This window comes from Juglans regia, chromosome 7 (assembly GCF_001411555.2).
Source record: "Juglans regia cultivar Chandler chromosome 7, Walnut 2.0, whole genome shotgun sequence".
In the NCBI taxonomy this organism is placed as follows: domain Eukaryota; kingdom Viridiplantae; phylum Streptophyta; class Magnoliopsida; order Fagales; family Juglandaceae; genus Juglans; species Juglans regia.
Genome location: NC_049907.1, coordinates 16,118,401 through 16,138,519, shown reverse-complemented (window position 1 = coordinate 16,138,519; position 20,119 = coordinate 16,118,401). Strand labels below are relative to the sequence as shown.

Genomic DNA, 20,119 nt, shown 5'->3' with positions numbered 1-20,119 from the left:
TTTTCTTCTATGCTGCTCTATCTTTTACCTAACTTTAATGGTACTAGACTTTGGAAAATTGCTCATAAACTTGTACTCCAAGCTACTACTACACATTTATTTCATTTAGGGCAGGTTTGGGGGTGAGATGAGAATTTTATGTTTTGTTTTAGTGTTTAAAATATTATGTTTTAGTATTATTATTGTATTGGAATTTGAAAAAGTTGAATTGAGATTTGAAAAAGTTGAATTTTTTATTATATTTTGTATGAGGATTTGAAAAATGTGTAATGATGAGATGAGATGAGATGAGAATTTTGTGTCTCATCCCACCCCCAAACCTGCCCTACTGTACTAGTTTCAAGTTTCAACATCATATACGCAATTTACATCCACTACGTAGCACCCACTACGTAGCACACCCACTACGCATATACGCAGTTTCAACATAGTCACACCCACTACGTAGCACGATATCTATCCATTTATATTACTTCTTTCTTTAAATAAGTAAATATTATGAGCCAGTTTTTTCATTAAGGAGTTGTTTAGATTTAGAAATGAGTTGAGATGGATTGAAATGGGTTATAAATAGTAGAATAAAAGTTAAATTATTTATTATATTTTATATGGAAATTTGATAAAGTTATTTTAAAATTTAAAAAAGTTGAATTGTTTATTATATTTTGTGTAAAAATTTAAAAAAATTATAATTATGAGATAAGATGAGTTGATGTGGATTGAGATGAATTACGAATACAAACGTTTAATTCAGTGTAACAAACTATAATGCTATACAACCAACCAAAGCGGGACCACAATCTTAACAGTTTTTCATTAAAAATGCATAAACGACTAAAATCAGGGAACAAATTAAAGAGTCATAATTAAATATGATTATTTCTATAATCTATGAATCACTTCTTACATTTTATAATAAAATTTAAAAATAATAAAAATAAGTATAGAATATATCATGTGAGGTTGATGAATAGCGAACTCTATTATTTATATCTTAGAAAAATTTAATTATAAGAAATTTTACGCATTAATATGAGTATTCATTTAATATGATTAGTTAAAAAATAAATTTTATTAAAAATAATATTAATTTAAATTTAAAATATAAAAATAATAATATTAATATATAAATTGATACATAAATTTATTTGTACGTAATAAAACTCTTACACCTTTCATTTTCCTAGGCGGCCTGAGGTCCTTCCACGTAATCACAAACATCGTTGCCACTAGTTTCCTAATCGACGGCTGGTACACCCCCAATGACGCATACCATCCAATCCAATTCTCCCACGCGAGACATCAAAATCAACAACCGGCTATTCTCGGTCACCGTTCCTACCTCCACTGGCGCATTTAAGCACCACTCTCGTTTACCACCACCAAGCCCTCGCTCACCGGACAAAACCGGTCATCCACCTCCACCTCATCAACCTCATTCATCATTCTAAAAATATCATAAACCCCCCGGAAAAGTAATTCAAAAACCAGTCGGGAAATATTCTCTTGTTTTCCTTCGTTTTCATCAATTTTTCTACCAAACCAATCGCAGCTCCTTTTCTTCGAACTCCAAATACACAACCGATTTTCGGTGGGAGATACCTTCTGAATCGGTGTGCCAAATCTCTTGGAGAAAACATGTTCCTTGTCGACTGGTTCTATGGAGTTCTGGCATCGCTGGGTCTCTGGCAAAAGGAGGCGAAGATCTTGTTCCTTGGTCTTGATAATGCCGGAAAAACTACCTTGCTGCACATGCTAAAAGATGAGGTTCTCCCTTTTTGACTCTATTCTTTGTACATTTTTTCAGTGACAAAAAGATACTAAACAGTCATTTAATTAACAAAAATAGATATTTCTTTGTCCTTTTCTTGGAGTTGTTTGCAGAGATTAGTTCAGCATCAACCGACGCAGTACCCGACGTCGGAGGAGCTGAGTATTGGGAAGATAAAGTTCAAGGCTTTTGACTTGGGTGGACATCAGATTGCTCGCAGAGTCTGGAAGGACTATTATGCCAAGGTTTTCATTTTAATCTCTGTTCTTTTATTACATTTCTTCTGCAACTAAGCAAATACTACTTCAATTCGTTATCTATTTTTATTTTTGTTTGGTCTGTTTACCGGGCTTTGCTTTTTTGATTGTCTTTTCCCCTGTATTTTGTTTTCTCGATTCTTCATTTATATATGCAACGTTGTCGATCAATCTTAGGAAAAACTCACCCTACACCCGCACATATCGATTCCAGGGTCAGTGGTGGGATGGTGGCTGTTATAGATTATTGGAATCCACAGTGGGGTTGTTGCACAATTGTTCATATGGGTGCCTGGCTGCCAGCTTTTATGCCTTGTTACCTGTATTTGGTGGTCGAACTATTTTAAAAGAGCATGAGGAATTTTTTTTAACATGAAATTTAGTGGAACAATCGTCTTTCCATTATTCTTCCATACTTGCAATTCCCCACTTGGGGAAAGCAGTAGATGGCAGAGAAGATAGAGGAGCCTATATGTTGAATGAGCATGATCTATTTGGGGAAGACCTTTATTATGTTGAGACTTGCGTGGACTTCTTTAGGCTTCGTGGTTTCTTTTATTCTCCATGGAAAAGAGTATATTTCTGACATGCCTCAATCATATAGTTTCATCTTAATTTTTGGTGGGTGATGCTCGTGTCAATTGCAATCAAAATCTTGGCATCTTGTGTATATTTTAATGCTAACCGACTTCCAATTATTATTCTTGTTGAATTACTCCTGGTTTAGAAGGCACAAAAGGCCAATCCCATTCAATTTGTGGTGTTGGCGGGGTGGTACATGGAAAGACTAGACTGAACTTCTGTGATGGGATTGGTACCTTACTAATCATTTGATTCTTTTATCATGGAGGTGGATGCTGTGGTGTACCTGGTGGATGCTTACGACAAGGAGAGATTTGCAGAGTCAAAAAAGGAGCTTGATGCGCTACTCTATGATGAATCGCTGGCAAATGTCCCGTTCCTTATCCTAGGAAACAAGATTGACATACCTTATGCTGCCTCGGAGGATGAATTGCGGTATCATATGGGCCTGACCAACTTCACCACTGGTAAGGGAAAGGTTAATTTGAGTGACTCCAACGTCCGTCCCCTTGAGGTTTTCATGTGCAGCATTGTCCGGAAGATGGGATATGGTGAAGGTTTTAAGTGGCTCTCTCAGTACATCAAGTAGGCAAAACGTGCAGATTTACACAGGCGACCGAGATGGTAATTCTCCTATCACTGCTGTAGTCTCTCGTCATTTGAGTTGGTGTTGGGGGAATTTTAAGCATAGGTGTTGATGTAAAGAGAATATATATTGTCTATGGTAGTTGCCTTTGATTTTAGCCGGAGTGTGTTTTCTACCTATTTCTTTGGTAGCATAGATAAGCTGTGTGTTCTGTTCTCACTCTGTATTGGTATCGAAATTGCAGAACTAATAAAGGGATTGAGGTTCAGTTGAGAAATAGTAATGTTTACCGAAGGTGAACGCTAAACTCCACAATGCAATTCATTGGGGGTTTTCCCATTTCAATTTTAATTGGGAACAAAAATTTTGTGGTATGGTCAATTGAATTGGTTCTTATGCTTAGACATCTCTCTCTCTCTCTCTCTACCTTCATGACACAGCAAACTGAACTTGTTTTAGATTGGTCGCTGATATTTGCACTCTTAAGCAGGATTTTTTAGTTTATTGCCATAGATATTTATCAAAAAAGAAAAAATAAATAAGTTTGTTTGCTATCGGTCCGGTTTGGATATATAAACGATTTTATCTCATCTCATCATTATAATTTTCTTAAATTTTTATATAAAATATAATAAATAATTTATTTTTTTTAAAAATTTTAAAATAATATTCTATTCAATTTTTAAGCTATATTTAGATATTGAATTGAGTTGAGATGATAAAATATTATTATCATTTTAAGATTTGAAAAAGTTGAATTGTTTATTATATTTTATATTATATTTTGAAAAAATTGTAATGATGAGTTGAGATGAATTTTTAGAACAAATGTAACCTTAATTTTCATATAAAATTATTTTATTTCATTTCATTTCACTGTACAAACGATACTATAGTCTACTTCCACAGACAACTTGTTGTGACCGTAAACTTATTTGATCGATTGTTTTACTTTCGTACCAACTCCAAACGTTTGACCTTCAGAATGGCCACGTGTGCTGGTCTAAATCCCAAAGGCTTCAAGGAGCACTGCTTATTTGCTTAAAGAAAAAGAGTAATGCTATTCATAAGTCCATACACCATATATCAAAATTTTTTTATTTTTTTAAAATTTTTTTAAAGTTTTTTTTGATTTTATTATTCTTAAAACAATTGAATTATTCTACTCATAATCTATATACCATACATTTGATAAGAGAATAAAATTAAATAAATCATAAAAAGGTTGGTGTGTGGTGTATGAAGTTTAGGAATAGAATTTTTCAAAGAAAAATGCTACCGCCATCGCTCCATTCTATAACTAATGGATAGGAGCTCTGGGAGCGGTGGCTGTAGACCGCTCTTGCATAAATAGCTGAGGCTTTTGACGCTTTTTCTTTGCGTATGGATAAATATAGGAAAATACTATCTATATTTAAGATGCGTCATGGTTGAAAATTTAAAATTACTAATAAAATAGAACTGTTATATAATATCGTACATCAAATTATAGTATTTCTCATATATCTAGAGGTCATGTCACTATTATTTATTTATTTATTTATTATTATTATTATTTTCTCTACACTAATAGACTCTCATATATATCATTTGAGATTTAAATTCAGAGATAAAATGAGATAAGATGATTTTAAATAAATGTTAAAAATTAAAAAAAATATATTATTATAATATTATTTTTAATATTATTATTATTTTGAAATTTGAAAAAGTTAAATTATTTATTATATTTTTTATAAAAATTTGAAAAATTTATAATGATGAGATGAGATGAAACATTTTTCGAATTCAAACAAGAAGAATATATTTTATATGAAAATTTGAAAAAGTTGTAATCTTTTACTAATTTGAGTGTGTATTCTGTATTTTTTTAATTTAATAGTTAAAGTGTAAAATATAGAATTCTTGGCAGTATGAGAATGGAAATATATATTTATCCATTTTGTTCTTTCTAAGATATTCTGTGTACTTGAGCTTTCAGCAAAGGAGAATATATATATATATATATATATATTTTTTTTTTTCAGCTAAGTAGAATCATTACTTAAGAATAATGCTTTATTTTAAATTTGTATTAAATTTCACTGTTTCATTACACGAAATAATCTGTCAAGATTCGTAGTTTTTTTTTTTTTTTTAATTTTATATATTTCATTTCTTGTTTGATAATATGGTAAGAACCTTTTTTTTTTTTTTTTAATCTAAATTAACTGATTTTTCCCGCAACGACGCGTCGCTTCATTAAACAGATCTGAAAACAGTTATGCTCGTGGAAATATCTTCTGAACTTTAACTAGGAAATGCACTCCGAGTCGTGTGAGTTTTACTGTGTTGTAAATGTGGAACCTAAGCAGTTGTAGCCTTCCGGCCTTTGAATACGCATGAAAATTCATTCTTATTTCGTTTACCATATCTTAAGATCCATTGATCATTGACCAACATCACTCATACCGGAAAACCAGCCCTTCCTGAGTGCGTGAAATTGAATTAATGGTAAAATCAATACTTTTGAATTTTCATTTTTTTTTTTTTACAAATCAATATGGGAACCTAAAAAATACTCGCAATTAGGTACCTTCGTGTTTGAAAACTATAGGATGTATCTAATTGTGAAGTTTTTGAAGTTCGGATATTACTTTTGCGAAAGTAGTAAATTTAGATTGCATTTAGTTGCAAGATCAAGTTGAGTTCAATCTAATTTTAAGATAAATTTAACATCTAAACACTCAACTCTTAAATTACTAAACTCATATCAACTTAAAACCTCCTCACACATGAGACCTATAACCTTTTTCAACTTAACACATCTTTATACGTGAGATTTATAATATTTTTCAACTTCCAATAAAAAATATTAAACTCATCTTAATATCCAAACACATTTTAAACTCAATTTAGATGAGCTATATATAACTCTCTCCACTACTCAACTCACTATTATTCATAAAGAACTAAATTCAGCTGAAATTAACTCAACATCCAAACGCAACCTAATTTCATGGTTATGGCCCATGATAAAGCTGCAGCCACACATTGTTTGTACTACTTTTACTGTTTTCTTCTAATCTGCCCAATGTAGATATCCAAAACACAGGTGATTACTAGATCTTGTGTCCAAAAGCGCACTAACAGGAGTGATCAAAAGCAAAAAGAGAAGTTAAGGACCCCCACGAGAAGACTGAATCCATGACCCCCTCAATCTTAAAACCCTTGCAAAGGGTCAAAAGTGCAAACTGTCCTTAATCTAGGCATTTACAACATTTACAGAGTACAAGAGCAAAGAACCACTCTTTTTGGATTTATTATCACTTGCTATGCGCACCATCAACAGCCAGAGTCCCCAGAACCCTGCTTAAACCTATTTCTGCAGAACCTGCCTCCGGACCTACTTCATGTACGTATCAGGGTCAAGAAGCCCTTCATATTCCAACTGCAGAAAACAATATCAGATTGATTAATTGTTCCACCAAATTGAATAGTAACACCAATAATCTCCATGCGATCTACCTACCCTTGCTTGGTTATGGGTTAACTTCATCCTCCGATATTCTTCTTGTGCTTTCTTTGAACGAAACATAGCCTGAACCCTTACAACAGATCTATCAACACGATCTTCAGCTTGCTTCCGGCTAGTTCGATAGAAGTCCTCCTCTGTAACACTTTCCTGCTTCTGACATGAATCGGCTTCAATTGGATCAACATGAAGACCACGAAAACCTTTTCTCTTCAAACGCCATCGTAGAATTGCTTTCTCAAGCACCCCAACTGACCAAAGAATTTTATGGTATTGCCTCCGCACTTGATAGCCACGGAAAACAGCCTGCATTGGGAAAAATGCAGTCAAACATCTTTTTCAAGAATCTCTGATGTCAATAAACCCCACCATTTACGCTTTTGGTTACAAGCTCAGGATTGATGGCCAACTACTTTGACCATGTTTTTTTTTCTTTAAAGAATCTGGTGAACTGTGTTAATGTATGTTACTCAGCCGTCTTGTTTCATGGACAACACCTACTTTGACCCAAAAAACACAATTTGAATTTGATCAGGTCAAAGTTCCAAACATTTGAGGCCTCTATTGTTACATTGTGAGGTAGCCACGTTTTTGTGGGATGATATCTTCAACCAGACCAGTGTGGCATGGATTATGCCTAGAAGGGTAGAGGATATCTTTTAAGTGTTGGAGAGGCCTTAGGAGCAATGTTCATATTGCCGTTGTGTGGAAAATGATTCCTCATTATATCATGTGGTGTCTTTAGATTAAGAGAAATGGTAGGTACTTCGAAGACAGCGAGCGTTCCTTGAACGAGTCGAAGAGATTCATTTTAGGGCTCGTTTGGATAGTGAGATGAGATTTGATGGTTTTAGATGAGTTGAATAAAATATTATTAGAATATTATTTTTTAATATTATTATTGTTTTGAGATTTAAAAAAATTGAATTGTTTATTATATTTTGTATGAAAATTTGAGAAAGTTAAAATGATGAGATGATATGAGATGGGTTGAGAGTGTTTCTGTATCCAAACGGGACCTTAATTTTCTTGGGCTTCTGTCATTGATTGTAATGGTAGCCTTTTCATAATTTGCTTGTACCTGTTAGTGACTATCACTAGTGCTTAGTGGTTGCTAAGTGTATTCCGTGTATACTTCGTGTGTACTTAAGCTATGCCTTTTTCTATCAATAAAGTTTTATTCTTATAAAAAATTTGAGAACACTATCATCCACAGTCAGCTATGTCAGAAGAAGAAAGGGAAAAGAAGGCTTACTTGAATTTTGATAGTATTACGACGCAGGTTAAGGAATTCTTTGCGAATTTTCCATGTTCGGAACCTATGTTGGATACGGGCAGCAGCTGCTATCTTTTTTCGTGACTCGTACTTGCGAAAGGCATGTTGAATCTTCATTGCTGCAACTATACCGCGTGCTTCAGCCTCTGGAACGGAAAGCTCAACTTCTTGGGTCCATAGTTTTAGAGAGTGCTCCCTGAATGCAGACTGTATTCGCGCAGCAGCTTCAGCAGCTGTCCGATAAGCAGCCAATGAATCTTTTAGGTACAGCTGATCCTCAGTCAGGTTTTCCATGTTTACTGTATCAGTTGAGGTAGTATCAAGGGAACCACTGACATTTCCAGCTATGCTCATATCATTGAACTGTTCAACCAAGGCCTTTTCTGAAAGATAAGCTGCTAAGCCATCGTACCCATTCAAAGATGCAAGATCGGCAGCAGTGCGTCCACCAGGGTTTTCTGGGGTAGGGTCTGTGACCAAGTTTGGCTTTGCACCAGCAGCTAAAAGGACGGCAACCATTTTCTCCCTGCACATTGCAAATTTTAGAAATGCATAATCCAAGATTGCATGCCCATTTTCAAAACCACTACAAAAGGTATAAATATGCTCTGAAATCAGTGATCCTTGCGGTATAGGTGCAGGCAAGAAACAGTGTTAAACTCACATAAATCAACTTGAGACTTGTTTATGTTACAAATACATGCAAAAAATCAACACTAGTAAGAAGAGAAAAAACTGACATAAAAACAATAGAGCAGGCTCAAGCTCTCTAGGGTGATGAAATGGGGACAGGAAAAAGTTTTTAATGCGAAAGCTCCAAGAGGCAAATAGGACATAGAAAATCCAACCGGTGATGTATATGACAATTGACAAATAAAAGAATTACCTTCCATAATATGCTGCCCAATGAAGAGCTGTCCATCCATGTTTATCACGAAAATCCAATGATAAGCCTGACCATGAAAATAAATAAATAGCCCATGTATATTCAAGGATAGCACATAAATGTATTACAGCTTGACCTTGGACATCATATTCAGTGGTTTTGGAGCCTTCAGCAACTCTTTCTAGCAGCCACTCCCTCAGTCTGTTTCTTAAAGTGAGTTCGAACAGCACGTCTTTGGCTTGTGGAAATGGAGGTTTGTTGTCTTCAATTGACTTGATAAAATGGGTCCAACCAAGAGATATATTGGAGGTTTTGGAGGCAAACTTTTTAGCCTCCTTCAGGGCATTTGGTGATACTTTATTGGACAGGATACTAAGGCTCTTAGATGTAGAGAAGAGCAGATATGCAAGTCGAAGCTGAACTTGGAGCTCTTCCCACTTGTAATTCTCTTCTGAGGAAACTATTGGGTAATTCACAGGAGCACGATACTCAAAATTCAAGACTTGGCTGATGGGTTTGTGACCATCAAAACTCATGAAAAGGTTTACTAGTCCAGGAGAATGCGGTAGCACAAAGCAGCGATAAACCCCAGCCTGAACCATTTCTACAGGATAACAGGCATCGCCACAAACACAAATGAGACTAGACTTCAGAAGATGTAGGTACTCTTCATGAATGAATCCAGTGACTAGGATCTGTAACAACAGTTTAACAAAGGAAAAAAGTTTACAAGTATTTCAACTTGACTATCCTAAATTATTCCAATCTCATATATAATGGTGAATTTATAGTACATTCACGATCATTGGTCAACCTGAATGCAAGGAAGAACTGACTACCCGGACAGCTTTGAAGCTTATATTCATTTTAATACCAGTGGTAACAAATATCAAGTAGGTCATGTCTTATTTTTGCTAAGTTTGGAAGGATTTACAGTTAGCTGCTTCAAAACATATATGCAAGGAGCTTGAAGCACGGTGCTAGCCATGGGCTTTAGATGGGTACTAAAATGGTTGTGTTGACGGTTCAGATAAGAAAAGCTAAAATTAAATTCAGCTGTTCAGAGTTCTGTTCAACCAAAATGCTGCAACATCCAAATCTCATCACCTGATAAATCTAGTATCATTAATCCAAAATCAAAACACGCAATATAGTATTTCATTTGAAAAAAATTTGAATGATTCAACAATCTCAGAGAATATTCTGATCCACCAAATTACGCTTCACACACAACACACAAGCCATCATTGTTCCAAGTAAATAAATATTAAATAAATGGGAAGATAGGATTGGAATATTAAATAAATAGTATTTAAACACTTGTAAGTTTCGAGTATCAAGCAAAGAGAATAAACACACCATTATTGTTCCAAATCTAATTAGTGACACTGGCGAGACATTACACAAGCAGTTTAAGGAGTTGGACCATATTTCTCTCATTTTCTTTACTTTCCCCATCCTTTTTTCCAGAAAAATACTTGGGGAAATTACACCAAACTCAACCCCCCCCCCCAAACAGGTTCCCCCCAAAAAAGTAGCACTCCAATGAAAGTGACACTTGACACCCAATAACTTCATTAAGATGGAGAAAAAATGATGCAACACAATCTTAACAGTTGGATCTATACAAAGGGTGTGCATGCAACTTATGCTTCAAATTGGTGGGCTAAGTGACAACTTCCGTAATTTGGAAGTCATATCGCAAATTAGTTTGAAGGGGTAAACATAATTTTCTCCTAATATATCTACATATAGAGTAAAATTTGTCCCATTTGTATCACAAGTACATACAGGGCAAAGAATGCTGGTAGTGCCTGCCAATGAGTACTTGGCCACAACTTTGAATTTTGCACTTACCAGAAGTTTCAACAAGTACCCATGCTTAATAAACTGAGATTGTCAATATGTTTTCATTCAAGTTTTTTTCCCTCTGATTTTAATAAATTAAACTTACATATCAAAAACAAGTTGAAGGCATTTGAAGCATATAAGATGAATATGAAAGCCTTTCAGTCATAAAAGAACACCACAAAATAGTAATGCAGGAACTGGCAAAGAAAAACCTTTGTTTTCTCTGAGGAAAACGCCCATGATGGTGAGGCATCCGTTATGGTAAATATTTGCTCTGGAACGGAAGATTCATGATGATCCATCACAGAAGAGACAAATGACTCTTGACATGAGGAAATTGACGAGTCAAGCACTACACTCTCCAATGAACCTGGTGAGTCAGCCATGATTTGGTTCATCCACCTTCCAAAACTATCATGGCTTTGCAGCCCATCATTGACCAAAATGTCTAGGGAATTATTGGTGCCCAGGGTGATTGAATCCCTTCTGGGCTTGTTTGTGTTCACTTGACCATCCAGTGCCTGGATATGAACGCTGTCTGGGAAATTTGAATGAATGTTATTGCTCCTAGCAACCGTCTCTGTCAAATTACCGAGAGAAGAAACTTCAGCTGAAAAACTGTTCACTCCCTGCAATGACAAACCAAAAGATATTCATTTATATTATAAGTAACTAAAGAATAATCATATATCATGCCTATGTTATAAAAAACAAAGCAAAAAATAGTAGATTGAGCAATTTAACCAAAAGTTATATACACAACACCAAAGTGGTTTAGTTTGCTCATTGAAGTATAAAAGTAAATGTCAAGTCAGTCTGCAAACATAATAAACTACAGAAAATGTATGGAGGCTAAGTAGAAAGTAACATAAAAATTTCATGAGAAGGCAACTTGGCCTAAAAACATTATATATATATATATATATATATATCAATAAGAGTAACCAAGTACACTGGACGTATACAAGAAAACACCTAGTCCATACTAGAGAGCTCCTAATGACCCAAAAAGCCAGTGAAAAAAAAAACTAGGGGTGCTACCCGCATGGTGTGGGGCAGGGGCACCCCCTCCCTGGCCCCCCGCCCCGCACCATGCGGGGGAAGGGTTTTCAACCCCGCCCCCGGGAGGCTGGGGCAAGGCCCCCCGCCCCCGGGAGGCTGGGGCAAGGCCCCCCGCCCTGGTAGCGGGGGTGGGGTTGAAACCGCACCCCACCCCGCCCCCTGCTCAGCCTAGTGATTCACTGGATCTATAATTTTTTTTTGGTCTAAAAAAAAAAAATTTTTTTTAGACCCAAATTATAATATAATATAATTATAAATTTTATTCAAAAAAATATAAACTCATTAGAGTTATATTTTGGACTATCTTGACCTCATAGGCCAACCTTTATATAGGAAGTCAAAGCAATACAATAGTCATTCTTAAGCAATGTGACACTTACTAGGAGGCCAAGGCAATCCATTAACTTGAATTCCAAGTTTTTAACAAATTCTATATATTTATATACAATATATATTTATATAAATATAAAAAATAATATTTTTTATTATAATTTGGGACGGTGAGGAGCGGGGTGCCGGGTGGGGCCTCGCTGGGGTCAGCTCGCCCCCATCCCCGCTAGTGGTTCTTCATGAGGAGCGGGGGCCCCCGCCCCCCATATGTAGTGCGGGGTAGCCCGCCCGCCCGCCCGCCCATGTGAGGGAGGGGTAGCGGGAGGCGGGCCGTCGCTGCCCACCCCTATGAAAAACTACCCAAAATACACCAAGCCTGAATTGGAATAAAACACACCTCCCCAACCCTAGCCTCTTGTTTCCCATAAGACTAATACTCCACCCGAAACTCCCTTTGCGAGAACGCTTCATAATGCCCTTCCTTTAGTCTTCCCTCGTCTTGAGGTACCACCCTTAGTGTCGTAGTTGATTACCCAAAAAAAATGCTTTTAACTCCCTCTTTTCTTAAAACTTGATTTGGTTTCAAGCGAGTGACTCGCCTCAATTGTAGTGAGTAGTGCTTTAAATAGGTCTTCACAATCCTCCATGTGAGAGCCCCACAATATGTTAAATCTCGTTAACCTTATGCAGAACCCAATCCGATGGTGAACCCGCTATATTGTTTATTGGAGGAAGAGAAACCAGGGGAATAACATTATTCCTAGACATAGTACCCAACTGCACTCCCGACCCTAAATATTCCTCCTCACAAGGCACCAATAACAAACCCATAATTTACTCCCCACCATATCCTGCATTCAAATCCCGAACTTCCTCAACAACTATATGGTTGCTGTTTATTGTTGTTGTCACCATTAAAGGTTCCTCCCCTCCATCGACGAGGACATTGCTTGTATGTGCTCCACCCCCTAACGATCATTTCTGTGCCACTTTGTCAGACCCTATTGCTCCCTCAGATGGCATAGAACAGGTAGGGGAAGTAATACCTTCTTTTACCCCATTTTCATCTTCTAAAAGAAGCTTGACAGTTTCTTCCAAAGTACTCAAGACCCTGGAAGGACCCCCCCATCTATAACTGAAAGTGAACCCTGGAAAAAAGTACCAACCCCATTAGCAACTGGTGACTGAGGGCAGTTAGACGAAAAGCTACCTATGTCCTGAGTGACACCGACGTGAACAGTGATGACGGCGTCGAAACACCCTTTGCCGGCGCACTTGACTTGAGGCCTTCAAACCCGTAGGATCAACCCCCCGCCCCCCCTAGTCGAACCCCTTATCCAAACCCACGACAAGGTCCAACCCCTTCTCCACTTTAGTCATGAGACCACTCACATACTCCATAACTCCCGTCAATTGAGCTTTGACAGCCCACAAGACCTCCTCCACTTCTCCCAATGTCACCTAACAGCCTTTGTCTCCTACAAGTGTCTTGCCCTTTCCTTCCGCTGCGGAGCTATTCTCAACTGGACTGCCTGCCAATAACCTCAACACTGAAGCTACGAGGCACCTTTGACCGAGGAAGGCCTTCCCACTGTCTTCCCATTAACAAACTCCCATCTATTTGAATGCTTTAGAATAGCGGCTTTGGACCCAGTAACGCTTCTAATGGACTGCAAAAAACCTTTCCAACCAATGCCATTTGCACCTTCTGGAATCACCAACAAACCTTTCCTCCTTCCATTCCAAAATTCTGAGAGTTGCAGAAAGTTGCCCCTTGAGTTAATATGATATTGAATGATGAGAACTCCATCACCCATTCTTAGCTCCCTAAAGAATCCTTCATGACAATTGAGTTCTAAACAATCCTCTATTCCCTTAGTCAACCACGAAGTTGTTGTCCCACCAAGACACATGAACGTAGCCATCCTTTTACTACGTTCAGAGATGCGAAAACTATTTCCTCCCTCTTTCGTAAAAACAAAAGTTTTCAATTCCACCTTCAACCACCTCTAACCTTCTATCTGAGACGAATCCACGTCGCGCATCGTCATCGTCTGATCCCAAGTCACAATATCATCTCCCATGATCATCTTGCTTTGTCATCTCATGGAGAAAGATTTTATATGAAAAAAAGCAAATCAAATAGGAGATCTTCGCCGACGAAAATAAAGTGCAGATGAAAATCCCGATTGTCGGAGGGGGGCCGACGTCGGAAGGCCCACAATGGAGTCGCCGAAGCCTGTCGGTCTTGTCGGTGGCGGTGGCGGAGGCACAATTCTACGGTTGATGTCACCTCCGAGAAAGACAGAGAGAGAAATTTGCGAAATTCCAAGTTGCCGGAGGGAGGACCTAAGACGGACGGCCCTCAACAAAGTCGTCGGCGCCCATCGGCCTTGTTTGTGGTGGTGAGGTGTCACTCGCCGGTCTAGGGTGGGTGAAGGGTGGCCACGGGTTTGGGTTTCTTAGGATTTTCTCTCTCTGTGTCGTTTCTGTAAGCATTTTTTTTTTAAGTAATCACATATTTGGCCAAAAAAATATCAGACACTCACACTTGCACAGGAATGGTCAAGTTACTCTACAATCCTACTAAGCAATGGACAGAAAAAACCACTAGTGAAAAAAGTAGTGATGGAAAATAATATAGGTTTTGTTAAGATATAAAATAAATAATAAAAATCTACATTTCCCCATCAATTTAAGCTTTTGGGACAAGTGGTGATTTCACATGTTTAAAATTTCTCATATCAATATTAGCAATAAATACTAATGGCACAAGGAACTAAGTTGGTTGATTAAACAAGCATGCTCCCTGATGAAATAAATATCCTCTACCCTTGGGATACCAAGGTTGAGCAGCTAAAACAACAAAAGAATATTTTTTATATGAGGAAAAAAGGAAGTCAAAAACTGAGATACATGGCCTTATTTGTTTTCGCAGATCAGATAAGATGAGTTGAAATTAAAATTAAAAATTGAATAAAATATTGTTAGAATATATTTTTTAATATTATTTTTATTTTGGGATTTGAAAAAGTTGAATTGTTTATTTTATTTTGTATGAAAATTTGAGAAAGTTGTAATGAGATAAGTTGAGAGGAGTTGTGAAAACAAATGAGGCCTAAGATGCCTCGGCTTATAATCACCATTCATTTGCTTTCGGCATGGCATTCATCATATAAGGTGTACCCAGGAGAAGAAAAGAACTCAAGATGAGGGAGAAAACTCCTAAAAAATAGAGCCAAGATGAAAGAGAAAAAAGACATAGGAACCATCCTAGCCAATGAATAATTTTACTTACATCATGTAAAGAGCCATTTACTCCAATTTGATTTGACCGATCAAAGCTTGAAACTTTATCTGTCAAGAAGAAGGGGGACAAAATCATTATGAAGCTTAAAGGTTATGGTTCAGTTTAAGCTCAGCAGAAGGGTTCCACTTTTCTGTCAAGCCAATGGCTCCGTTGCAGATAGCATCTAGCCATTTACCTCCTTTAGGTGCAGTTGAGGTGTTAGAATCATTTGTCAGCAGAAGCTCATCCCATTCGAGAGTATTAATCTCGTGAATCCTCAGTTCATGATTATGTACAGTTAAATTGTCACCAGGCCCTGCTGCTTCTCCAAATAAAAAAAAGGGTCAGAATATTGCATATCCATTTTTGAAGCAGAATTAGTTGCACTAATAAAAAGAGTAGATCACGATATAAATTGTTTGACTATTCTTTTAGATCCAAGTACTAGTTGTCTTATAAAATGAACAGTGCTTGTTTTATCCTCTCCAAACTCAAAACTACCAGAATGTATTAGCAAGCCAAACAAGCGACTTCACTACGAAAACATTATAGAATTCAATATACATAAAGTTCAACTAATATCACCTAAGAGTTCTTTCTTGCCAGCACTATATGTATGATTAGAACCAGAGTCGTGTTCTTCTGATGAAAGCCCAGGAGCAGATGGGTCAGAGCCACTACTAGAATTTGAATTGACAGGTGTTGCTGGAGATCCCTGCAACTGTATCATAAGTCACCCACAGCCCAATACAACGTCAGAACATCTAGTTCTTCCTAGGTACTGAAGTGAATGGCAAAAACAAAAAGAATAAATGGAATAAGTTATGATAATACTGACCTCCTGTGTTTCACGATAATGAACAAGGACTATGTGCTCTAGGCTCCTGGAAAAAAAAAGTAATAACAAAATCATACAAAAAATTACCTACAGAAAATTTTTTCATTTATATTATAAACATATAGCCAACAAGTTGGTGGACTTAAAGAAGCACATAAACCTTAACCATTGCATACTTGTCAAGAAGCCAGTAACACCTGCGAACAAAGGTTGGGTTATCTTGACCATGTGCATAGTATACATGGATCCTTTCTTCATTACCAACCTGAACCATGAAACAAACAACAGGCAAAGCAAACTTCATTAATATAGAATTTTTCAAATAGAGAGAACATCTATTAACCTTTGTCAACTTGTATCAATATGTGCATATAAAAACTTTAATGAACTTCTGGGGGTATACAAACTAATGTAGATAGGTAAATATATAAGACGAACATTTATATTGCTACATATCTGTGTTTCTGTCTGGTTATCTCAACACGTGCATGCTGTGTTTTTTTTTTTACAAGTATCAATATGTGCATATTGTAAAAAATAATCACTAGGGTACATTGATTTGCATTGGTTGATGCCACTAAAAGATAACAGGAATTGGGGAAGCTCACTTTTTTTTTTTTTTTTATCAATAAACAAAATTTTATTGATCATAAGAATAGGCAAAAGCCTAGGTATATGGGACATATACAAAAGCATCACCCAGGTATACAATTGGGGAATCTCACTTTTAAGTGTTCATGAGCTTCTTTGACAGTCTTCCCATCCTTTTTCTTCTTCCAATTATGACCATCCTTCCGGAAGTTCCTAAGCATCTTACGGTCAAACAATTGAATAGTGCCACCTGTTACATTAACCACCACAATAGACAACATAACAATATCAGTAGTAATTGATAATGTGTACCAATCTCTCTCTCTCTCTCTCTCTCTCTCTCTACACACACACACACACACACACACACATAGTATGCCAATCTATCCATAAAGCTTTTTAAACCAAAGGTAAATTTCATCAAATCCACGCAATAAGTATGCTTCTTTGTTCTCAATTCCAATATGTATGAGCAACAAACGCATAAATACTGTATTAGTATTGTGCACTCAAAGATATTACATATGAACAAAGTCTTAAGCAATGTGACTTGCAAATGCATGCTTCTAAAGCCATCACATATAGCTTATAGGTGGAATATGTCACCCGAGGTTGACCTTAGGCTTTTTGAGAAGACTTATACACAAGGGTAAAGGTAAACATTAAGATAAGTAGAAAAATATTTTTTTTTTATAAGTGATAAGTAGAAAAATATTTTAACGTCTGTAACAATGAAGTTATATTGTGAGCGCAGATTAATTAAGTCCAGGAAAAAAACAGAGGAATTAAATGAGGATATTTGGGATGACTCTAGAGTTAGCCTTATACCAATCCTATTACAATTAATAGAAATAGGAAATTACTTTGGGGCAAGTTCAGTGGCTTGACATTGATTGTGAAATACTTGTAATTGCAGAGTATTGCATGAATTTCATTTGGGCGGAGCCACCTTGCTTTGGCTTCTTCCATAATATTCTGAACATCCAAATCTGTTCATGCAAAAATGAACAATAAAGAAAAACACGAGAATTAAACTATCAATAAATAAAGAACTCACATCCCAACTATAATTCACGAAAATTTGCGCAGAAAAGAACAGCCAGACTAAAAATAGCAAAAAGTACCTGTATAATTTTTAACATAAATGTAGAACTTTGTCAAATTGTACAGGGTTAAACATTCATTAACATAAATATAGTCTTAGCTATTTGTCCAGTATTAGAAATAAAAATAATTTCCATTAGAGCTTTTTCTAAAATGTTTACTCCAATTCCAGTAGGCCTTGGTGAACGACAGTCATTTCTAAATTTTCAATTATGTGAATTATGTATAATGTCTTTCCTGTAAATAAAACAATGGGTTTTTATTTTTGATATTCGAAAACGATTTTATCAAGGCAAACGAAGTCAAACAAAAAAAAGGACTTACAATTACACATGTAGAAGACGCTCTTTTCGTTAAAAAAAAAAAAACACTGGGAAAACGGATGAATTTCCAAACGAAAAATCAGCCAAGCTCAAACTACTGAAGAATTACTTTTTTTTTTTTTTTTGATAAGTACTACTGAAGAATTGCTTTCGTGGCTTATAAAAGCCAAAGTTCTAAGCAACTTACCCCGCTGCTCAAACAACACAGGGAAAACGCATAAAAGCGCTTTCCTACCTTTAGTTAGCACGAAATTAGGTCTTCGAAATCAATCAAAATGCTTTTCAAAGTGATTTTACTTCTAAGAAACACTGAAACAGGAGAAACACTTCAACAAAAGCATTCCAAAAATTACTAGATAAAATATATTTATGGCCGTACCTTGCAATGTATGGAAGCCATGAATCTCGGTGCCCACAAGCTGCCCTTCCATCATTAAAACCTCGGAAAAATAGAAATTCCCCCCCCAACAATTATTTTTCTCAGACCTTAACTGATAACCCCGTATCTTAAACCTTATCAGTTCTCAGGCCAGGGAAAAAATGATGCTATCTGCAAGAAAATTAACGATTACCCCCAAAAAAAAGCAGGCGATGGTAGAAGCTTGGACGAGTACCTGATGAGAGAGAGAGGGTTTGAAATGGAAGAGAAAACAAAAATACAGGGACTCGGAGGCTGACCTTTATGATCGTCCCTTTCCCTGTTTTTTGAACAAAAAATTAAGACAAAAAGAAAAGAGTAATTAAGAGCATTATTGGCAGTGGCTTATGAAGATGTAAAATCACTTTTTTTAAGAATGATTTTACATATAAAAAAAAATATATATATATATATATATATGTGCATCAGTCGGAAGTCCCAGCACACTCAACGCATTGAGTGAAAAAAAAAAAAATCTGTGAGGTGTGCTGCGGCTTCCGACTGATGCACAGCATACCTCTAAAAAAAAAAAATAAATATAGATAGAAGCCACTATTTAGTGCATCCATTTTGCACACATGATGTGGCATCATGTAGACCACATATCTCTCCAAATGAGTGTTGGAAATAATCAACTATAAGCAGTCACGCAGTGAGTACAAAGTGTACATTGTTATAATGACTTCTCTCTAGCATTACTAAAAAAATAACTCTCATATTAGTTTATTAGTTTATATATTTTTGAATCAAATAATAATAAAATATTATTATTTTTTATTTTTTATTTATTTCTTAAAATTATTTTTTTATATATATTTTATAATTAATATTCACTTTGTATTATCAATTTAATATAAATTTTATGTATCAAAATCATCTTAATATAAATTCTACAAAGTTGATTTTAATGGATATGAGAGAAAAAAATAGTAAAATAATGTTTGAAGAATGAATAGTACTTCTTTAAATTTGAAGAATTACTATTTATAGTTATGCAAAAATTTAGAGATGCATAAGTCAGTGTAGATGAATTTAAAGACATATTCTTTAAATTTAAAGATAAAAATAAAGATGAAGAAGCCACTACCAATGCTATAGTTGTGAAATATGTAAATATTGTACCATCATTTTGAAAAAGAGTAAAATCTATTATTAAAAAATTAATTTTCTTTTCATATGAGTCTTATATTTATTTATTTTTTTTAAAAGTAATTACGCGACGCTTGCACATTCATAACTGTAACTATCATTTCTTAAAAAGAAAATAATTTTCTTACAATTCTTCTACGTCTATTTTACAATTCTATGTGAAATTGAGGGTAGTTTTATAAATTTTATTTTTTTAATGAAATGGCAAGATTGTATTAGTTGATTATCAAATGAATTGTAAAGTAATTATAAAAAAGTTATAGGTGTATCATTATTAATGATTCTCTTACAA

At 35.7% G+C, this 20,119-nt stretch overlaps 2 protein-coding genes across 7 annotated transcripts; one reads left to right on the top strand and one right to left on the bottom strand.

The window, feature by feature from the left end:
- The first annotated feature begins 1,408 nt into the window (after positions 1-1,408).
- On the top strand, positions 1,409-3,535 carry LOC108979234 (GTP-binding protein SAR1A-like). Its single transcript, XM_018949865.2, has 3 exons — positions 1,409-1,767; positions 1,885-2,016; positions 2,879-3,535. Exons 1-3 carry the CDS (start codon positions 1,639-1,641, stop codon positions 3,197-3,199), a joined length of 582 nt encoding a protein of 193 aa, XP_018805410.1. The 5' UTR covers positions 1,409-1,638; the 3' UTR covers positions 3,200-3,535.
- Positions 3,536-6,272: 2,737 nt separating this feature from the next.
- On the bottom strand, positions 6,273-19,015 carry LOC108979232 (calmodulin-binding transcription activator 5-like). 6 transcript variants are annotated; one of them, XM_035692275.1, is made up of 14 exons: positions 18,939-19,015; positions 18,640-18,810; positions 17,697-17,822; positions 16,968-17,083; positions 16,419-16,507; positions 16,243-16,288; positions 15,990-16,125; positions 15,601-15,726; positions 15,414-15,472; positions 10,936-11,352; positions 8,873-9,567; positions 7,966-8,512; positions 6,708-7,016; positions 6,273-6,626 (listed from the first exon to the last, which is right to left on the bottom strand). In XM_035692275.1, the coding sequence occupies exons 2-14, from the start codon at positions 18,692-18,694 to the stop codon at positions 6,582-6,584; spliced, it is 2,766 nt and encodes a 921-aa protein (XP_035548168.1). In that variant the 5' UTR covers positions 18,695-18,810; positions 18,939-19,015; the 3' UTR covers positions 6,273-6,581. The 6 variants fall into 6 exon arrangements, with proteins under 6 accessions (XP_035548168.1, XP_035548170.1, XP_035548167.1 ...); XM_035692277.1 differs by lacking the exon at positions 18,939-19,015 and adding an exon at positions 18,875-18,934 and having other exon boundaries at positions 15,601-15,723; XM_035692274.1 differs by lacking the exon at positions 18,939-19,015 and adding an exon at positions 18,875-18,889.
- Between the last annotated feature and the right edge of the window lie 1,104 nt (positions 19,016-20,119).

What these genes read in the sequence shown, in the direction of transcription:
- LOC108979234 (XM_018949865.2), top strand. Translation starts at nt 1,639, where the DNA reads ATGTTCCTTGTCGACTGGTTCTATGGAGTTCTGGCATCGCTGGGTCTC. An exon ending in TGCACATGCTAAAAGATGAG is followed by an intron (nt 1,768 to 1,884) that starts GTTCTCCCTTTT and finishes AGTTGTTTGCAG; the next exon opens with AGATTAGTTCAGCATCAACC. An exon ending in GGAAGGACTATTATGCCAAG is followed by an intron (nt 2,017 to 2,878) that starts GTTTTCATTTTA and finishes TTTATCATGGAG; the next exon opens with GTGGATGCTGTGGTGTACCT.
- LOC108979232 (XM_035692275.1), bottom strand. Translation starts at nt 18,694, where the DNA reads ATGATGGAAGGGCAGCTTGTGGGCACCGAGATTCATGGCTTCCATACA. An exon ending in TGGCAAGAAAGAACTCTTAG is followed by an intron (nt 15,727 to 15,989) that starts GTGATATTAGTT and finishes TATTTGGAGAAG; the next exon opens with CAGCAGGGCCTGGTGACAAT. An exon ending in TAAATGGCTCTTTACATGAT is followed by an intron (nt 11,353 to 15,413) that starts GTAAGTAAAATT and finishes TTGTCATTGCAG; the next exon opens with GGAGTGAACAGTTTTTCAGC.